This window comes from Gracilinanus agilis, chromosome 2 (genome assembly GCF_016433145.1).
Source record: "Gracilinanus agilis isolate LMUSP501 chromosome 2, AgileGrace, whole genome shotgun sequence".
Lineage (NCBI taxonomy): Eukaryota > Metazoa > Chordata > Mammalia > Didelphimorphia > Didelphidae > Gracilinanus > Gracilinanus agilis.
This window is the reverse complement of record NC_058131.1, coordinates 211270279-211291459: the sequence shown is the minus strand read 5'-3', so window position 1 is coordinate 211291459 and position 21181 is coordinate 211270279. Positions and strand designations below refer to the sequence as shown.

At 36.0% G+C, this 21181-nt stretch overlaps 1 protein-coding gene across 1 annotated transcript in view; it reads left to right on the top strand.

Annotated features, from left to right (window-relative positions):
* Positions 1–21181, top strand: part of ADAM17 (ADAM metallopeptidase domain 17) — a 61764-nt gene that overhangs the window by 3823 nt on the left and 36760 nt on the right. Inside the window, exons 2-4 of the mRNA XM_044663629.1 lie at positions 14781–14913; positions 19442–19572; positions 20322–20410. Of these exons, the coding sequence (XP_044519564.1) occupies positions 14781–14913; positions 19442–19572; positions 20322–20410 (353 nt within the window). The remainder of the gene's footprint in view (positions 1–14780; positions 14914–19441; positions 19573–20321; positions 20411–21181) is intronic.

The following is a 21181-nucleotide window of genomic DNA, read 5'->3' as shown; positions in this document are numbered from 1 at the left end:
TCTTATTTTAAGGATAAAATGTAAGCTCATTTGCTTAACTTTTAAAACCCTACATAATTTGCCCAAATATATCTTTCTAGGCTCTTTTGGATATTACTCTCTTTCCTACATTCTGTGACCCAGCCAAACTTATCTTCTCATGATAGTACTGCAGGTTCCATCTCAATTTTCCTTTGAACTTACTATTCCTTGGAATGTATTCCCCTCATTCATAGAGGTTCTCTTCTTTTAAGATGTAGCTCAGCAGAACCAGGAAAACATTGTACACAGCAATAGCATTATTGTAGAACTTTCAAATGTGATAGACTTAGCTAACTATTAGCAATACAATGTTCCAGTACAGTTCTGAGGGACTTATGAAAAAGAAAGCTGTCCACCTCCAGAGAAAGAACTGTTTAGAGTAGAAATAGAGATGAAAACATGATTTTTCATTTGCTTATTTGGGTATATATTTTGGGATTTTGGTTTTATAAAATTATTAATGTACAAAAATGAATAATATAGAAATGTTTTGCATGATATTACAATTATAACACAGATTCAATTGTTTACCAGCTTTGGGAGGGGAGAAGGAAAAACAGAAGGATACATTTTTGGATCATATAACTTCAAAAAACTTATGTGGAAACTTGTTATTAAATTTTTTAAAAATGATAAAATTAAATTAAAAAAATAAGATGTAGCTCAGGTACCATCCTCTGCTTGAAGCCTTTTGGGATCAGTCTACCTTATATTTGACCACTTTGAATACATTTGAATTTATTTAGTTTATATATATTTTATGTGTGCTTATTGCCTCCTCATTAGAATGTAAGTTCATTGGGTATAGTTGTTCTTTGTACTGAAATGCCTAACACATTGCCTGGCACATAGTGAGCACTTTATAAGTATTTGTTGATTGATAGAATTAGTTGAATTTCTGTCTGTATGCCATACACTTAAACACACAAAACACTCAGTAAACATAGTTACTTAAATTTTGTAAATTTTTCATTGGCTTAAATTTCCCTGCTCCACTCCCTTCCTGCCTCAAATCTTTCTAGATTGAAATAAAACACAATTTCTGATGCCCACAAAATATACTTCCATTTCTCCTTTCTTTTTTCTTTTTTCTTTATATTCTTAAATATATGTATATATTTAGTTTCTATAGATACAGTTTTATCAAACATCCACAAAAATTCTCAAATAGGATTAACTTTGTGGAGAATTTATTTCGTCCTCTTTCTCACTAGGCTATTCATGCTTGAGCAACTTAATTTCCTCCTTGGGGCAGTGAGGTGATATAGTATTTGAGTGCCAGGAAGATGAATCTTTTTGAGTTCAAATATGGACTCAGTTACTAACTTTGACCCTGGACTGGTCATTTAACTTTGTTTGCTTAGTTTCCTCATCTGTAAAATGAGAGCTAGAGAAGGAAATGGCAAACCAGTCCAATATCTTTGCCAAGAAAACCCCAAGTGGGATCATGAGTAGTTGGATATGAATAAGATTGCCTCCTTGTTTTCTCACTGGAGGGTTGAGGATGCTGAGGCAATTACCCTTTTCTGGTTCTAAGGAAGGCAGTATTTTGAGCCTGCCTACACTTTTGCCATTTTGAGTTTGCTCCTTCCCAAAGCTTGCTTTCTCCTCCCTCCTCCCTCCTCCCCTCCCCTCTTGCCATACCTTTTGATGTGCTTTATCTTTATAATTTGAAAAGCTTAAATCTCTGTACTAAACTGTAGCTGTTTGGGTCCTTTTGAAAATGTGCCCTGAAGGCTTCTTTGGTTCCTTTGACTTTTTCAGCTCTAACTGCACTTGTTCTAGCTAAGGCCTGGTCTTTCCAGAGAAAGGGATTGAAGAAGGGGTTGCAAGTCATTTCAGTTCAATTTAAGGAACCTTTATTAAGCATTATTTGGAAGGCACTATCCTAGGCACTGGCAGTTAGGTGGCATAATGTATGGTACTCTGGGCAGTTAGGTGGCACTAGGCATTGAGTCAGAAGTACCTGAGTTCAAATCTGGTCTCAGACACTAGCTGTGTCACCCTGGTTAAGTCACTTAACCCTGTTGGCCTCAGTTTGCTCATCTGTAAAATGAGCTAGAAAGGGAAATGACAAACCACTCTAGTGTATCTCTGCCAAGAAAACCCCAAATGAAGTCACAGAGAGTCAGATATGACTGAAATGAACTAAATAACAAAAATCCTAGGAACTGTAAATACAAAAATAAAAGAGAGTACTCGCTCTCAAGAAACTTATAGTATAATAATTCTACTCAGGAATATAATATATACATGGATATGATTGGACCTTGGAAGACTAGTTGATATCCTGGTAAGATATTAGGAACCCATGCCATTTACTAACATGTTGTCTGTTCTTCCTTTACAATTTTCCATTTTTTTCCCCCTTGATAGCTGAAATTTTAGACTGGCACTTCAAATTTTCGACAAGCTCCTAGGTCACATATCAATTTATTAAGCTCTAAGTGTTCCAACTTCATTTTAGGAAAGAATCATGGAAGAACAATATTTAAAATAGAACATATAGAGTGAATGATAATGTTTATCTGGGCATGATTTCATGATTTGGGCATATTATCAACATACTGTCAGATTGTACACTAAGAACATAAATCCTGTGGGTGTTTTTAAAAAAGAATAGCTTATTCTTTTTATTGTTGTTCAATCATTTTTGGTCACATCCAACTCTTTGTGACCCTATTTGGGATTTTCATGGCAGAGGTACTAGAGTGGTTTGCTATGTCCTTCTCCAGCTCATTTTATAGATTAGGAAACTGATGCCATCAGAGCTAAGTGACTTGCCCAGAGTCACACATCTAATAAGTATCTGAGGCCAGTTTTCAACTCAGGAAGTTGTCTTCCTTACTACAGACCTGGTACTCTACCCACTCACTGCATCATCTAGCTGCTATTCTTTTGATAGCTAATATCAAAAATAATAAAATATGCTATTTGCTCCTGTCAGAGTGACAAAGATTTAAAGGTGGCTCAGGACCCACAAGTTTCAATATCTAAAGAACTTCACTTATCATATAGTATTCTATTTGTTTAGTATATACTAGCATATGCATAGTGAATATTGATCATTCTAGAATTGACAATAGCTTTCATAGGGGAAAAATACACAATAGAACCATAGAGCTGGATGGGATCTTCTTCATAGGTCATGTATGCTTAGTTCAACTGAATTGTAATGAATTGCATAATTTAGGAAAATTTTGAGTCATGCAAATCTAGTCATATGATATGGTGCAGCTGGGGTGTATTAAAATCACTGTGATTTCAAAATTGTTTTTCCTTATATGTTGCTTTTAAAAAAAGACAAGAGGAAGAAAAGTATAATTCATAAATTAAGGATGAAAATTTGTGCATTAGAAATGTGCATTTTGGAATCTTATTTATCCAGGTTTTAATTATCAGCTGGTAGATTGTCCACATATTAATTCTTGCTTTTAAGTTATTCATAGCACCTATTTTTGCTTCATACTTTTATTGATAGCTCAAATACTCTTATCAGTCATAAAATATTTATTGATCATTATGTGCCAGGCACTGTGCTAGATGCCAATACTAAAAAAAAAAAACCAAAAGCAATCCCTTTTCTTAAGGAACTTAGATTCTAATTAGGGAGGGAGCATATGTATACAAATAATATGTATGTGTTTATAATGTAGATGAAAAGTAGATATAAAGTTGCCTTAGTAGGGAAGGCACTAGTAGTGGAGGGAACAGGGAAGGGACCTCCTTCAGAAAGTGGTGCTTGAACTGAGTCTTGAAGGAAGCCAGAAATTTTAAGATGTGGTAGTGAAGAGGGAGAACATTTCAGACTTGGGGGACAGCCAGTATAAAGGCACAGAAAAGGGAAATGGAGAGTTGTAGTCGGTGAATAGAAAGTGGGCCAGTATGGTAGTATGGACAGATGATAGAGTATGAGGAAGAGAGTAGAGTATAAGAAAACTGGAAAGCTAGGAAGACTAAATTGTAAAGAGCTTTAAGTGCCAAACAAAGGAGTTTATATTTGGTCCCAGAAGTAATAGGGAGCCATTGGAATCTATTGAGCAGGGGCATATTGACAGTTTAGGAAAATACTTTGGCAGTTGTGTGGCAGCTGGATTGAAATGGGGAGAAACTTGAGGCAAACAATTGATACAGTGCAGGCAAGAATTGATGGGCTCAGACTAGGATTCTGGCTGTGTGATTGGAGTGAGGGGGTCGTGAGAAAAGCAGTGGTCAAAGAAATCAGTAGTTTTGGCAACTGATTGGTTAAGTGGGTTGAGTTTTCACTGATGGAACTAGAGCCATGAGATTCTGAATTAATTTATGTCAACAGCACTGATTGTAATCTTGAATGATACTGAGGTCTTGTACTAACCTGTACCAGGAAAGTTCTGGAGCCAAAGATTCATGGCAGCAATGCAAAACTGAAAACTCACTTAGACATACTCTTGGGAAACAGTGTATTGTAGTAGAAAAAGTATTGACTTTGAGTTCTGGACCAGTGGTGCCACTTGATATCAGTGTGACCTGCTAGTAATATCAACTCTCTTAACCAGAGCTTAAACTTTCTCATTTATAAAATTGGGTTGTAATGTGGATGGTATTTCTCTTACAGAGCATTTATTTTACAAGGCTGTCATGAGAACCAAGTAAGATAACATATGCATAGTGTTTTTTAACTTATTAAGAACTGAATAATATGAGTTATTCTTTTTCATTCCCTTGCCAATAGAGTAAAGCAGTCTTCTTATTTGGGGAAAGTATCTGAAATACAGTTGGAGAAAAATAGTTAGGAACAAATCACTTAGCTTCCTAAGACTTTAGTTATTGTCTATGAGTGGGGGTGGTGGACTTTTGAGATGACTTCCAAGGTACCTTCCAGCTCTGAAATCATAAATATAAATAGACTACTAAAAAGAAAATATGTATGTGAATTTGTGTGTGGACTGAAGGAATGGCATCAACTCAGTAGAACACAATAGTAAGAAGAATGAATAGCATTCTTATAGTTTATTTAAGATGTTGCTAGGTGCCAGGATTTACTGACATTTTTTCTTCTGCCCTATCCACATTTATTGTCCAACCCTTTTATCCTGTGCCATTTTTTGATGATTCCTCTTCTGTTTCAAACCAGAGTAAAATTCCAGACCCAAAGCTAAAAATCTATAAATTGTTTTCCTCAGTTCCCGTGTTCTAAGACTTGAACTGAACAGGTACCCTCTTCTATTCTTCCCTCAAGATTTGGGGGATTTTACCTTTTCATGTCCAGAACTCTGACCCTGTGTTTTCTATGTATTTATTGGTGGTTGCCTGGGCTCCACCTACCTTCCCTTAACCAGCTACCCAGACTCTTAGTGCTTACTCCTGTTTCCCCTTTTCACTTTCCTTTCCTGGAACTATAATCATAACCACTCTGAAACAACAAGTCCTGGAAACTCTAGGTCTCCATTCCCCTATATGTGTTGTCTCTTCTTATTGGAATGTAATTTCCTTTTGGGTGGAGCTTTCTTCCCTTTTGAATTGTATCTCTAGTGCTTGTACAAATACTGGCACTTAGTAAGTGCTAAACAAAATTTTTTTTTATTCGTGTCATTCATGGAACTTAGAGGTATTAAGTAACCAGGCAAAATTACCCACAAGATCCCATCTATAACTTCAGAAGATGGCTTTGGGCTGTCAGGAGTGGATGCCATATACAACAGGCATAGAGACATGGATGACAACTGATTCATATGGTGTCCTTAGATCTCATGTACCTGGCACTGGGCTAAGCACTTTACAAAATATTAGTTCTTTTGCTCCTTACAACCCTGTGAGGTAGATGCTATTATTAACACCACCATTTGAGGCAGATAGAGGTTGTGACTTGCACAGGGGCAGGTAGTGTCTGAGGTTAGATTTGAATTCAGGTCCAAGACTTTATCCACTGTGTCACCTAACTGCCCTTAAAGGGGCTATCAGAAAAGTTATGAAGGCAAAGTGGGAAAAAAAGCCTTTAAGCAGAGAAACATAATTATCAACAGCATAAATATCAGACACAAATATACTTTGAAGCAGCTATAACCTCAGTGGACTGATTTATAATGTATTTGCTTGACAGAGATATATTTATTGATTTGTGATTCTTCACACCTTTTGTGGGGAGGGAGAATGGGGACGGGAAAAAGATATCAACTTATACTTCTTTGAGAAGTTAAAAAAAACCCATAAAAACGTCTTAGGCCATGTAAATGATCAGTAGAATCAGAGATTTCATAGAATTAGAGCTGGAAGGGAACTTGAAGTCCAACCTTTATATTTTCAGATGAAAAGAAACATTGAATTTTTAACTGACTTGCCCCAAATAATAAATGTAGTAAGCATTCAAAGTAGGATTGGAACTCAGATCCCTGGACCACAAATCTATGGTATGACACTTAGTTCCCTAAAAAAACCCTTCTAAATTGTAGGGATTGGGATAGTGGTTAGAATTTTGATTTAATTGGTATAGGAAATGCTCGAGTATTGTTTCTGCAACTTAGAATTATAGAAAGTTTCCTAGAGCATTAAGAGAATTAAATGACCTGGCCAGAGTTGCTCAGTCAGACACAGGATTTGAACTCAGAGCTTTCTGGTTTTGAGACTCATTCTACCTATTCTTCTGAATTCTAAGACAAAGTTGTTAGAAAACTATCTAATGTTTGGCATAGGTAGCATTTTAATTTTCAGTCATGTTTACTAAAGTTGGATTTAAAAATATGAATTATGTCCACTTGAGTTCTTTTTGTAATCAATGTATACATCTTTTATAAGATTAGTAGTTCTTTAATGAAGGAATTAATATAAAATATAATATAAAATTAATCAATATAATTAATATATAAAACATATTAATATAATAATAAAATTAATATAATATAAAATTCTGTTAGAAAATTCCACTGAAAAATATGATGAACTTTTGAGTGAACTGTTTAAAACTGTCTTTTCTCTAATCATTGGCTTTCTAGTTCAGAGTTTCTAAGATGACACAAATCATTTATTCAACATTTATAGTGTTAAAAAGGAATGAAAAGCCCTAATAAATCTTTATATAACTCCTTTATAGATCTTCCTCTAGATCAGTGGTTCCCAAACTTTTTTGGCTTATCACCCCCTTTCCAGAAAAAATATTACTTAGCCCCCTGGAGATTAAATTTTTAAAAATTTTAATAGCAATTAATAGGAAAGATAAATGCACCTGTGGCCATCACCGCCTCCCTGGATCGCTGCAGCACCCACCAGGGGGCGGTAGTGCCCACTTTGGGAATCATTGCTCTAGATCTTGGAGGATGGATGATATGTAGATCTCAGAAATAGTATGAATGGAGGAGGGATCAGGTGCCCAAGGCCTAAGCTGGCTATAGTTGGTGAGGGAGGAAACACACACTTCTCTCACAATAGCTATGGATGTCTCTCTGCCTCTCCTCCCTGACAGGCTTGATTGATTAAGCCTGTCAGTTGCTTCCTTCTAACAGTTGCTCAGGTTGGGAACCTTTGAGAGGTAATATAGATGGTTAACCTCACTAGGCCCCAACCTGAGGTTGGATTAGTTGTTGATAAGGCTATTGATTGGCTATTGGAAACGTTATCTGACCACGTATTGATTCTCCCCTTTCCAAGGGCTTTGGTAGAATAACCACTCAGGAAAGGTGCTTGTTGGTAAATCACTGTATTAACTATTAATGGGAAAGGAAACAAGGTAATAGGTTTGAGGATTTGGGAACCCTGTTGCTATCTGTTTGGCTACTAAACTAAATCGTTGATCAAGTCTGGAGATTGCTAGGCTGATAGAAGCTGGAGGTCTTCACCCTCTCACTAACTCTAACCTGACCTGGCCACAGCCAAGCCAGAGATTAAGGAAGGCTATTGGTGTTGATGTTGATAGATGATCTCTATACTCTCTCAGTTCTACTATCAGTGGTGTTGATTGATCACTAGCTCTCAGTTAGGTACAGGTTACAGGTATCAGACTTACCCCTTCTTCCACCCTTTCACCTTCCTCTGTCCCATTCTTGTTCCAAAAGAAGCCTGCTCAGTTATGATCTCTGAGCTTTGAGCTGCCAACTGTTGTTCCTTGGGGTTATTTATAGGGTGGAGCCAACTGATTTTTGCCCCTGGCTCTCGGCACCTGGGAACATTCCAAATTCTCAACTGTCAGCCCTGTCAGTCAAGGTGGCATCCGTCTTATCCCAGGTAATGATTTTAACAATAGCTATTATTTGGAAAATATTGTATTAGATGCTATGGGGGAGGAAGGGTGATAGAATGAGGAATAAAACTTGATCTTTGCCATCGGGCAGCTTATATTGTAGTTGGCATGAGAAAGCAGTAATAAAGTAGACATTGGTAAGAGACGTAAAGAGAGATACAGTCTGCTTTTGAGTATTCAGAAGAGGAATGTCATCTGTAACAAATTTAAAACTAGACTGGCTTCTTTCTTCTGCCCATTATTCTAATACTTTTAAAATATCATATCACTTCCATCCTGTCCACTACTTCCTCTGAAATGAACAGGATTTCTTCTGATTTCCTGTCAGTGTGTTATTAGTCAGTTACCCCTGATGGAGGCACCCCCTCGAACAGGCCCTTCTTATTTTCTCCCTACTGATTTCCTGGTCTTCATTCCCTTCTTTCCATCTCTTACACTGTTACAACCAGATCTTATCATAGTACTCTTCTCAGAACCTTTCTGTCCATAAAATCCCTTTTATAGATAGTCTGGTATTCTAGGAAAAAGACATTTGAACAGAGAAGTAACATTACTAAATCTTTGTGTAAAATAGGTTGAAAATATGGAGGATAGTGCATGGGATTAGAAAACTCTTATTAGGAGACTCTTCCTGTAACTTGTGCTTCAGTGGTGACCAAAGTATATGAATGCAAGCAATATGCAAGCAGAACCAATAGCAGAGTATAATAAAAAAGAGCTATGGATTTGGAGTTAGATGACTGGGGTTTGAATCCTGGCTTTGCTATCTGCTGTTTACCTCGAACAATTCACTTAACCTCTTTCAGCTTCAGTTACTTCATTAAAATAAGGAGTTTGGATTAGTTTAGATGATTATTCATATCATAGTTTCACATTATTTAGAACTGAAAGGGATTTTTAAAAGATTATTTAGGTCATTTTACAAATGAGGAAACTGAGACTCAGAGAGTTAGATTTCCCCAGGACTTAATGTCCTCAGGACAGCTAGAAAATGACAAAACTAGGAATCTAGTGCTTTTTCCATTAGATTGTGTTTTTCTTTAATGTGTGTGGTTCCTAAATAAATCTTGCAACTTGTAAAAATAAATGTAGGTAAACGAATTGATTATTAATTATAAACTGATTTGATACTCTGCTTATGCTTACAAAGTATCTTCAATTTATATAATTGAAGTGAAGCTCCTAAGCTCCTTCAGGGCCAGATGCAAGGATGTTAAGGCAACTCTTGTTATATAAAAATAAACTATTTGTTGAGAATATATGGATAAAAAAAACAATTTCTAACTCTAAGGAATTCCAACTCCATCTCCAAATAAAGGAACTGCTTCTTCTGTTTCCACAGGCTACACTGATCCTTCCTGATCTGACTAACCCAAATTTTCCCTATTCTGCAATAAAACTAATACAATTATCCTTATACAAAATTATAAATTTAACAAAGACCATCTGACTTAGCCTCAGCAAGAATCAAATTAGGACACTGAGTCTTAGCAGACAGAGTACAAACCAAAGACCAGGTCTTTCTGTGGTCTTCTCAGATATAAAAACAATTTATGAAACCTCAAGGTAGACAGTCACTAGTGTTTCCCAAGTTGGAAAAGAAAAATCACTTAGGTCCTTCATATTTTTTCCCTCCTTTCCTTTTACCTCAGAAAAGAGAGAGAAAAGATGTCATCTGCTTCCAGCAGTCAGAGAGAGAGAGAGAGAGAGAGAGAGAGAGAAACAGCTCCCCCTCAGAGTAACTGCCACAGATAAACCATTAAACTGTCAACATTTTAAGCTGACACTGTCCCAGATCTTTTTAAACTACAATTCTTTCTCAAGCCAGCTTCTTTTTTTCTTATTTCTAAACTAATATAACAAAACTTAATTTCTAATATCATAACTGAGTAATTATAAAAGTTGTGTAATATCTGTTTTAGTGTGAAATTAATGGAAAAGAGGGGAAAATGCTAGGTGCCATAGCAACCTGGTGTCTGGTATTTATAGTCCTTTGCTGCTGATACTGTGAGCTTTTTTTCCCTTCCTGTTTTCCTCTCCTATTTTCTGTTTCGTTCAATATTCTGATTATTATAGTGCTTTTAGTTTGAAGAATAGCTTTAATATAACTGCTTTATATTTTTAGTACTTATTTATGTTGCTTTTTACACCTCTGTCACTTTGTACTGACTCCCCTACTAACAACACTTCTCTTACTAGTAATAAAGTAATTTATGGTTGGTGTTTTATCAAATACTGGGTTGTTCTATCATAGAAAAAGGAATTGAACAAACCATCAAAGAACTTCCTAAAAAGCTGTAGGGCCAGAGAGAGTCCCAAGTAAATTCTACCAAACATTCAAAGAACAACTAATTCCAGAACTAGATAAACTATTTGGAAAAATAGGGAAAGAGATCCTTCCCAGCTCTTTATGATACAAATATGGTACTGATACCTAAATCAGGAAGAGCTAAAATAGAGAAAGAAAACTGTAGACCAATATCTTTAATGAACATTGATGCAAATTTTTAAATAAAATATATCACAAGAATCATATACCATAATCAGGTGAGTTTTATAACAGAAATGCTGAGATTGTTCAGTATTAGGAAAGCCATCAGCATAATTGACTATATCAATAACAAAATGAACAGAAACTATATTATTTCAATAGGCACAAAAAAGAATTTGACAAAATATAACACCCATTTATAAAAACATTTAAAAAATTTGGAATAAATGTGATAAATGGCATCAAAAACCACCAGCAAGGACTGTCTGTAATCAAGTACTAGTTTATTGATTTCCATTGCTTCTGACTCTCTAGTCTAGTGTGTTCTATTTATTTACCTCTCTATTTTTAAATCAATACTAGATGTTATGGCTACTGCTTTATAATATAGTTTGAGGTCTAGAAGTGATTTTTCTCACTACATCTTTGCCTCTTTTAACAATTTCTCTTGATATCTTAGAACTTTTGCTTTTCCAAATGGATTTTGTTATTATTTTATCAAGTTCTATAAGGTATCCCTTTGATAATTTGATTTGCACAGCATTAAAACTTTGGTATCATTGTCATTTTTATTATATTGGCATAGTCCAGCCATGAGCCCTGAATATTACTTTAGCAATTTAAGTTGCTCTTTATTTCTTTAAGGAGCACCTTGTAACTGAATTTATACAAGTCATTTTTGTGCTTTGATAAATTGATGCCCAAGTACTTTATGAACTTTATAATTGAAGTCTTTTATTGTTGTCTTTCTTTACATTGTTGTAGTTGGTCATCATAAAAATTGTTCTGTTGGCTTTCTTACTTTACTCTTTATCAGATCATATAAGTCTTCTGAAGTTTTTCTGAATTCCTCATTTTTATTATTAGAGTACAGTAAAACTCTTAAATTCACACATCATAATTTATTTAGGCATTCTTTAGTGGGTGAATACTCATTTTTCTTGAATTTTTTATTGTTATTAAAAAGCATTTGGGACCTTTCCCTCTGTTTTTACTTAGCTGATATATGTACATACTTTTAGTATTACTTGCTTAAATGTTATATAATGGCATTAATATTTCTTATTGGGTTAAGGGAGCATAGCACATGTAAAATAGAAAATCAAGAATCAAACTGCCCTAATTTTGCTCAAGGAAAACAAGAATACAGAAAGACAAAAATACTATTTTTGGCAGAGGCAGTGACATGGAATGTAATGTTATAATGGAGTTGGGGAGATGTAGCTAGCTGACACTATAGATAGAGCACTGGGCCTGAAGTCATCAAGTCCTGAATTAAAATCCAAACTCAGACATTTACTGGGACCAATCACTTAACCTCTCTTTGCCTCAGTTTCCTCATCTCTAAAATGGGAGTAATAGTACCTGTCTCCCAAGAGTTGTGAAGATAAAATGAAATATTTTTAAAGCACTTTGCAAAACCTTTTTAAATAGGGGGCAGCTTGGTGGCTCAGTGGATTGAGAGCCAGGCCTAGAGATGGAAGGTCCAGGGTTCAAATATGGCCTTAGGCACTTCTAGCTGTGTGACCCTAGGCAAGTCACTTAACCCCCATTGCCTAATCCTTACCACTCTTCCACCTTAGAACCAATACACAGTATTGATACTAAGATAAGGTAAAGGTTTTTTAAAAAACCTGGAAAAACCTTTTAAAATGAATTAATGAACTTTTAAGTATTGTATAGGACAGATCAAATGCAATAAGTTAATTCAATAATGCAGATGAATCGTAATGAAGAGGTGAATGCAAAAGAAATAGGAAAAAGGCAACAAACAGATTCCAGGGAGAACTGACAGAATTTGGTAAGTTGGCTTTGGGGAGTACGTGAGAAAGAAATGTGTAAACTAACTGGTGCAAGATTGACAATGCCAATAATATAAATAGAGAAGTTGAAAGGAAGGAGTAGGTTTGAGGGAATGATATTGGTAGAAGATGACTTAGACAAGTTATAATTTTAAAAGTGGCAAATTATCTTTCATTTTTCTAGTTTATATATATACATACACACACACATATTTTAAATCCTTACCTTCTGTCTTAGAATCAATATGGGTTGATTCTAAGGCAGAAGAGTGGTATGGGCTAGGCAATGGGGGTTAAGTACTTGCCCAGCATCGCACAGCTAAGAAGTGTCTGAGGCCATATTTACACCCAGGACCTCCCATCTCTAGGCCTGGCTCTAAATCCACTGAGCCACCCAGCTGCCGCCTGCATTATATTTTTTAATCAGTGTTGTGCAGTGGGCAAGAGATTAGTCCTTAACTTGTCTGTAACATTGCTTTTCATCATTCTTGAGGGATATGTTTAATTTAGAATGTGTTCCCTTCAGTAGATTAGTCTCTTTTTATAATGGGAGCTATTCCTGATAATTATTTTTATGTTGACACAAAGCTGTCAGGCAGGATAGCTAACACAGTGGAGTCAGAATAGAGCAGTGATGGTGAATCTATGGCACAGGTGCCAAAGATGTCACACTCTCTTTGAGCACACAGCCACCTTCCCTCACTCCCCAGAGTTTGTTACTAGAAAGGCAGAAGGACTTGGGTGGAACTGCTCCCCTCCCCACTCTCCACCATGTCTGATGACATTTTTTCACATGCCCTTCCCCTCTGCCCAGCAGCCCAATGGGAGTGCTTCCTCCTTCCCCTGGCTGGGGTAAGGGGGCGGCTCACAGGTGGCAGAGCTGGAGGGGAGCAGAATGCTTGGGCCACTCCTCTCCCCCTCTGCACACATGCCTGAAGACATTTCTCATCATCCACCTCTCTGCCTAGTAGCTCAATGGGAGTGCTTCCACCTTTTCCTGTGTGGTGTAAAGGGGGTAGAGGTGGGGGGGAGGGGAGGGGAATGCTTGTCCAGCACTCAGTGTGGGGAGGGGCACTCTATCTGTGGGGGGGTGGGGGACAGCATGCCGTCTCCTTGTCATTAGAATAGAGCAATGCGCTAAATCTAATAAGGTGAAACTCAAAAGGGTTAAATATAAAAGTTTGCATTTGAGTATTTAAAAAATCAACTTCATAAATATAACACATGAATAGAGAGCAGTTATTTTGCATACATCTTGGAGTTTTAGTGGCCTTCAGGCATGATGTGAATCAGCATGTGTTGCATTAGCAGCCCCCCCAAAAACCTATTGTGATCTTGGGCAGCATCAAGAGAGCACAACTTCCAGGCAAAGGAAGATGATAGTCTCACTGTACTTTTAACTTGGTCAGACTACATCTGGATTATTATGTTCACCTCTGGGCACCACAGATTAAGAGAACACTGATGAGCTGGAATGGATTCAGGGGAGGGCATGAAGATAGGTGAAAGACCTTGAATCAATGATGTATAAAAATAGGAACTGAGCACACCTATTTATTTATTTATTTGTTTGTTTAGGCTTTTGTTTTGAATATTTTAACCTAGTTACATATTTCATGTTCTTTCCCTCTCCCCCAAACCCCCCTACTCCCCCTTAGCCGACGCACAATTCCACTGGGTTTTGCATGTATCATTGATCAAGACCTAATTCCATATTATTGATACTTGAACTAGAGTTATCATTTAGTGTCTACATCCCCAATAATATCCCCATCAGGAACTGGGCATATTTAGCCTAGAGAAAAGAAAACTTAGGAGGACATGATAACTATCTTTTATGATTTTGAAGGGTTACCAAGGAATTTATTATGTTTGGCCCAGAGGGCCTAATCTAGAACAGTGGATAGAAGATAAAGAAGCAAATTTAGGCTTTATATCAGGAAAAACTTACTAGCAACTGTTCAGAAGTGGAATGTGCTACCTAGAGAAGTGATGGGTTTTTCTTCCTTGACAATCTGACAGTTTGATGGACGGTTACTTGCCAGATATATTAGAATGCAGATTCCTTCTGTGTATGTATTGGACTAGATGGCAGGAGAGATCTAAAACTCCTTCAGTGATTTAGTCAAATGAATAGAGAATATCCAAACAGTGGGAAAATAGGTTTCTCACTAAAAATCTGAGTATTCTAACTTTCTTATTGGACTTTTTTAAATGTTCTTTTGAAAATCAATTACATTTTTCTTATTTATTTCAGAGAAGCTTGATTCCATGCTGTCAGATTATGATATCCTTTCTTTGTCAAACATCCAGCAACATTCCTTGAGGAAAAGGGATCTACAAACAGCATCACATTTAGAAAGATTATTGACTTTTTCAGCCTTAAATAGGTAATTAGAATTATTCAAAGTGAAATAATTGATTTTTGTTCTTGTGCTTTCTTTGCTTTGGTTAAGATAAAAAATAGTTGCATTGAAATCTTTGAAAGTTATTTTTTTAAGAGAATGGTAAAGATAATTGTAATATGCCCCAAATTACTCTTCTATAGTAGGTCACTCATTCTGATAAGTTTTTGCTTAATTAAATTCAATCTTATGTGTAGAGTAAGCTAGAAAAATCCTCTTAATAATATATACTTTTCATTTCAGCCTTTATGAATTTTAGATAATTAGATCTCCTTCAGAGTATCAGCTGGTCAACTACATTGCATTTAGAGAGGTTATAACTCTGATATTATCTTATGGATTTTGAAGATTTCCTTTTTTAAATTCCTGAAGCTAAAGCCTTATATAAGAAACCAAAACATTATGGCACATAAGAAACTTGTCTGGTGTGGAATTACCTTTACTATTTTTGAGTGTTCTGGTAAATCTGTGAGTGTGTGCATTTCTGATATATTTTAAAATTATTCCAAAAACCTTGTAACAATCATTAAAGAATAAGAATTTGGACATATTTATTCAGAGAAGCATAATGTTCCAGGAAGTTCTTTCCCATGTACAATCTGGAAAAGACTGAAGACAAAAATAACAGTTAACCAACATTTTATTTCCTTGACCATCTCTGCTCTGAGGGATGCTAACGAAAAAGAGACTGTTAGGAAAAACAAGTCACCAAGACCATATACTCTTTCTTCAGAAGAAGCTTTTCTCAGAGCCTATTTGCTTCTGTTTGAGACTTTATTGTGTGTCTCCAATAAGTATTCATAACTGCTCTGTGATATTGTTGCTGCAAGACTAAGAAGTTTGACTATCTGATTTGCTTCCTCAAAGCAGATCAGAAGCAGCAAATCAAAGAGGTAATAGATGTGTGGACTTCTTGAAGGCAGCACATTCCATTGACAGAGGAAGTGGTAGCTCTCCTTCTGACTTGGAGGGAGGAGATAAAGAAACTATAAAAAAGTGACATGAGAACTCTGAAGTGCATCATTCTGGTTCCATTTAACTTATGGATCTAAATTGCTTTACATAATTGCACAGCCCCAGTGGGGATGAATACTATATGTTATAGTATAGTTAATTGATGATAGTACAATCTTCATGGTATATTGAAATTGTTATATTGATTTCTGGGACAAGATGGACACCAACTTTGAGTGACAAGACTGGCAGTTGAATACCTTGGAATGTCCCCAGATGCCTTGAGCCAGGGCAGAAAATCAGTTGGAGCCAAACCCTATAAATATCCACCAGTCCCAGCACATGCGGCTCAGTCTGGAGCAGAACTTGGGAGGAGGGAGGTCTTGAGGGAGGGAGGCCTATACCTGCAAATCAACCTGTCTTACTGAAAGAGAGCTAGAGAGCAATCATCATCATTGACAATAGAGCTGAGAGAGAACAGTGAAACTGTCATCAGGATCATCAATAGCCTTCCCTAATCTTTGGCTTGGCTCCAGCCAAGTCAGGCTAGGGTTAGTGCGAGGGTGAAGAACCTCCTGCCTCTACTTGATCTAGCTTTCTCCAATAGTCTGATCATTAGCTTAGAGTATTAGCAAATAAGGTTCCCAAATCTCCATCCTTTTCCCTTGTTCCTAACCCCATTACTTAAAACTTAAATATAGTGTTTTGTTATCAAATACCTTTCCTGAGTGGTCAATATAAGTGCTTGGGAAGGGGAGATCCCTACGCAGTCAGATTTCACCATTATTCAAATAGCACATCAATAGCCCTTACCAATAATTATTCCAACCCCTGGTTGGGGAACCAGAGAGGTTAACTACATACCCAGCCTCTCAGTGGATCCCTGCCTGGGCAGCTGTTATAAGAGATAGCTGACAGGCTCATTGGGCAAGCCTGTTAGGAGAGGAGAGGCATAGTAGTACCTACACAGAGGCTATGGGCAAGAGTATGCTCTTTCTCCTACGAAAATCCAATCCACCTTCAAAAACCTCTAGCCTCCATAGCCTCTATCATTATTATTATCCATCCCTCATCTTATTATTTTTTTTTAAACCCTTACCTTCTGTCTTAGAGTCAATACTATGTATTGGCTCCAAGGCAGAAGAGTGGTAAGGGTTAGACAATGGAGGTTAAGTGACTTGCCCAGGGTCACACAGCTAGGAAGTGCCCAAGGCCAGATCTGAACCCTAAGACCTCCTGTCTCTAGGCCTGGCTCTCAATCCACTGAGCTACCCAGTTGCCCCACCTCATCTTATTTTTAATAACAAAATAGAGCCCTGGATGTGGCTTCAGATTTCTGGTACTTACTACCTTTGTGATCCTGGTCAAAACTATGTGCTCAGTATCTAAGTCAGATAAAGATTGTGATCTATTCCTATATCAGGAGTTTCCTATTCAGATGAAGTCATAAATCCTTTGCATAATTGATGTTCATGACAATGAATGAATCATTGAGAAAAATCATATAATGCTTAGTTTTTTCTGTTTAAGAAAATATAGCAATATATCATCATCCAAGATGTTTGCAATTTTAAAAAGCTTGGGCACGTGAAACATCAAGCTTTAGTTATGTAAATAATTTTCTTATGTGAAAACTTTTGAATGTACTATTGATGCCAGATAAATAAGACAATTGAAAGCATATTAATCTAGACCAAGAGAAAATATAGATGTAGAACTATGAAACTTTTTTCATGATATTGTTTTCTTATACTTACCCAAGAATGTATGATTATAAGCATGAGAATAATTTTTGTTGAATGGGAATAAATGTATTATAACACATTAAAAAGATTACTGCAACAAAGCAACCAAAAGTTTAATATATTTTTCAACCTATTTAACAAATTATTTTACTTTCTTTTACTTTTTTAAAGCTTATGATTGCATTGTTTCTAAAATAGTAATACTCATAGACATTGCATTAATAAATCTATGACTTTGATTTTTGAGATCAAATTGAGTAGTAAGATGCTTTCCAAATTATAAATCTCTATAATATAAATATCAGTTGTTATTAATATTATATGTAGACTTTTAAAAAACCTAATTTTAGGGAGCTGAGTGTTTATAGTCCCTCCTTCAAAAATCTTGAAACAAATTGTATTAAACATGTGAGAGGAAGTCAAGAAATAGAACTAAGAACAACCAAAAAAAGAAAAAAACACGTTAAAAATAGATTTGAAAATAAGACTAAGCCAGAAGGCCTCCGAACTATTATAGATCATTAAAGTTCATATCAGGAAAAAGAAAGGAGAATGGTGGAGCAATTGTATGTAGGACTAACAAACTTTAGAAAATATTTTAGATATAAATTATATCTTAATATGATACATAATTCAGCCAGAAAATGTGACTTGGTAAGTTTGGAAACTCAGAAAGCATGATTTCTTATTGTTACCAACTGTTTTTGTAACTTGGTGACAAGATTTTTAATTACCAAAAACACATATCTTCATCTAGAAAATGAGGACTGCTTTGCCATTGTTCAAATAATAGTGAATAAAACTGACATTAAGATACTTAAAAAGTTCTTTAAGAATGTCAAAAAAAAGAATGCTTTTTTCTTTCTTTTTTATTGTACCCCTCAAAATAATTGAAAGAAAAAACATAATTATGAATGTATAAAAGATAAACTTAGAAGAACAGGGAGAAATTTTCATAGATTTTATAAAATAATATTCTGTTCTTTTTCTCTCTGACCAAGAAAGCATTTCTAAAAAAACCCCAACAAAATAACTTGTTATGCTTAAAAAATTAAAAATATTAATTGCCGTGACAACATTCCCCACCTATAATTTTCTTGGCATGTAAAGACTTACATTATCCAATATGGAAGCAACATCTATTATCAATGCGACAGCAAAAATTTTTCCTGCCACTTGTTGAGATAGAAATTAAGGGAACTTTTCATCATTTCTAGTTTTTATCCTACTTTTAGTGGCACTTTGCCAATAATTTTGAAAATTTGATGATTATATCCCTGCATAGTCACCCCTTCATGTGGAGACCAGAATTGTTAGGGGACAGTTGGAAGTCTTAAATACAAAAATACCTATTTTTTAATATTTTATAGTTCTGGACTGCCATGTTTCAAGATGAAATATGTAGACAGGTTATTTTTAGTAGGAGAGGGAAGTATAGCAATGCTAAGAAACATAAGCAGGTATAGTTGGTATGTGTATTTAATGTTTTTGACAGCCTGATAACTTGTTTGACTTGAACCTAAACTATTCCAAGACCTTTGGTGTTACTTGCTCTTTAACTACTCCAGGAAAGGTAAACTTACAAGACCTTTTGGTGAATTTTACCAGTGTCAATAATTTATGGACCGCAAACGCTTGATTATCAAACTGAGCTTCTCTTCTATAATTTTTGTCCACTACCCCTTATTAAATGAGTATTAACCTTCATGATTAATGATTTTGACAAGCTACTCAACTGTTTTTCTGACTTAGGAAAATTCATAGGTTTGAATTCTGATGTTTGCTTAGAATTAAACAATCCCATTATTTTTCAGGCATTTTAAGATATATCTAACATCCAGTGCTGAACGCTTTTCACGAAATTTCAAAGTATTGGTTGTGGATGGGAAAGAAGAGCAAGAATATCCTGTAAAATGGCAAGATTTCTTCTCGGGGCATGTAGTGGGTAAGTGTGAGCAGAATTGCTGCACGTGCCTTGAGCCTTTGCCCAAGTTAAGAAAATCCAGCTTCATTTTATCTATATACTCCTTTTCAAGGAAAGACATGGCATTTATTCCTTTGGTATTTTCTTTAAATATAAATTATTTTTTGAAATTGATACACTGACAAATTAGTAGAACACATAGTGGAAGAAAATGGATATCAGCTTATCTGTCACCCAACAAAAATAAAGTGAATTTCTTCTTTTTAAATAGAGATAATTCCACTTCCATACATCCAGCTAGTGTAGTTTTATGTTGCTTTGTGAAGTTATAGATAAGGTATGATGTATGACTATTTCATTTGTGCCCTTAGTTTAGATTTTCCATTTTTTTTAAATCCATACCTTCCATCTTAGAATCAATACTGTGTATTCATTCCAAGGCAGAGAGTTGTAAGGGCTAGGCAATGGGGATTAAGTGACTTGCCCAGGGTCACACAGGTAGGAAGTGGCTGAGGCCAGATTCAAATCTAGGACCTCTCGTCTCTAGGCCTGGCTCTCAATCCACTGAGTTACGCCACCTGCTATAGATTTTTTTGTACATTTTCCAGACAAATACCAATGAAGTCTTGGTTGTCAGTTTGACCCTCTGGGACACACACTTTTTTTTTTTACTGAAATTTGATGGAATGAAGTTCTGCCTTAGGTAAAATTTGGTTTGGGGCATTTTCCAATAACAATTTCATTAGTTTTGCTCTTTTTCTTAATTTAAGGTGAACACAACTCCAGAGTTCTGGCCCATATAGGTGATGATGACTTTACAGTAAGAATCAATACAGATGGGGCAGAATATAATATAGAGGTAATTTTTTTGTCTGATTTTCAATGTCAAATATACATGGCCTTTTAAGAATGGTTTTTTCCATCTAGTTGTTTAGTAATATAGAAGTAAATGTCATTTTTACTAATGCTATTTTTTCTTTTTGTAATTAGATCTCCAAAGTTAACAAATTAATTTTTTTTCTTTAGAAAGATTAGGAAGCAGAGTAAGTTGGAGGGTGTTTTAATTGTTTAATGTCACTAAATGTTTAAATGTTTAAGTAAGTGTTTAAATGTCACTAAAACTGCATCCTGTTTTTCTTAGTGTGTAAATGGAATTAGCTCTAGCCCATTCATAGTCAAAACTCTAGTCACCAGAGATAATGTCATCCCCACCTCCCTTAGTGGGGAGGGGAGATGAGTTACCCGCAGGTGACAATAAGTAACAAATCAAGAACAGGCAGTCCAAATCAGTGCAGAGACTGCCATTTGTCCACTTGAATTAGAGGTGGACCACAGTAAGTGACGAAAGACACTATCTCTTTAAGTATGTTGGTTACTTCCTGTTGGGGCAGTTCCCGCTTTGAACTTGGTGCTGAAGGATCTTGGCTGAGTCCTCAGACTGCTTCCACTCTGAATGGTCACAGACTTCCTTGGCCTACCTTGGCATTTCCCAGACTCACTACCTTAAGCAGACCTCTTGCCTCTCTGATTGCTAAGGCCTTGTGGCATTGAATCTAATTTAATTAGCCTTTTAACCCTCTCTCTCCATCCGGGCCTCTGCAGACTTGGACTAGCCTCTCCTTCTTTCTAT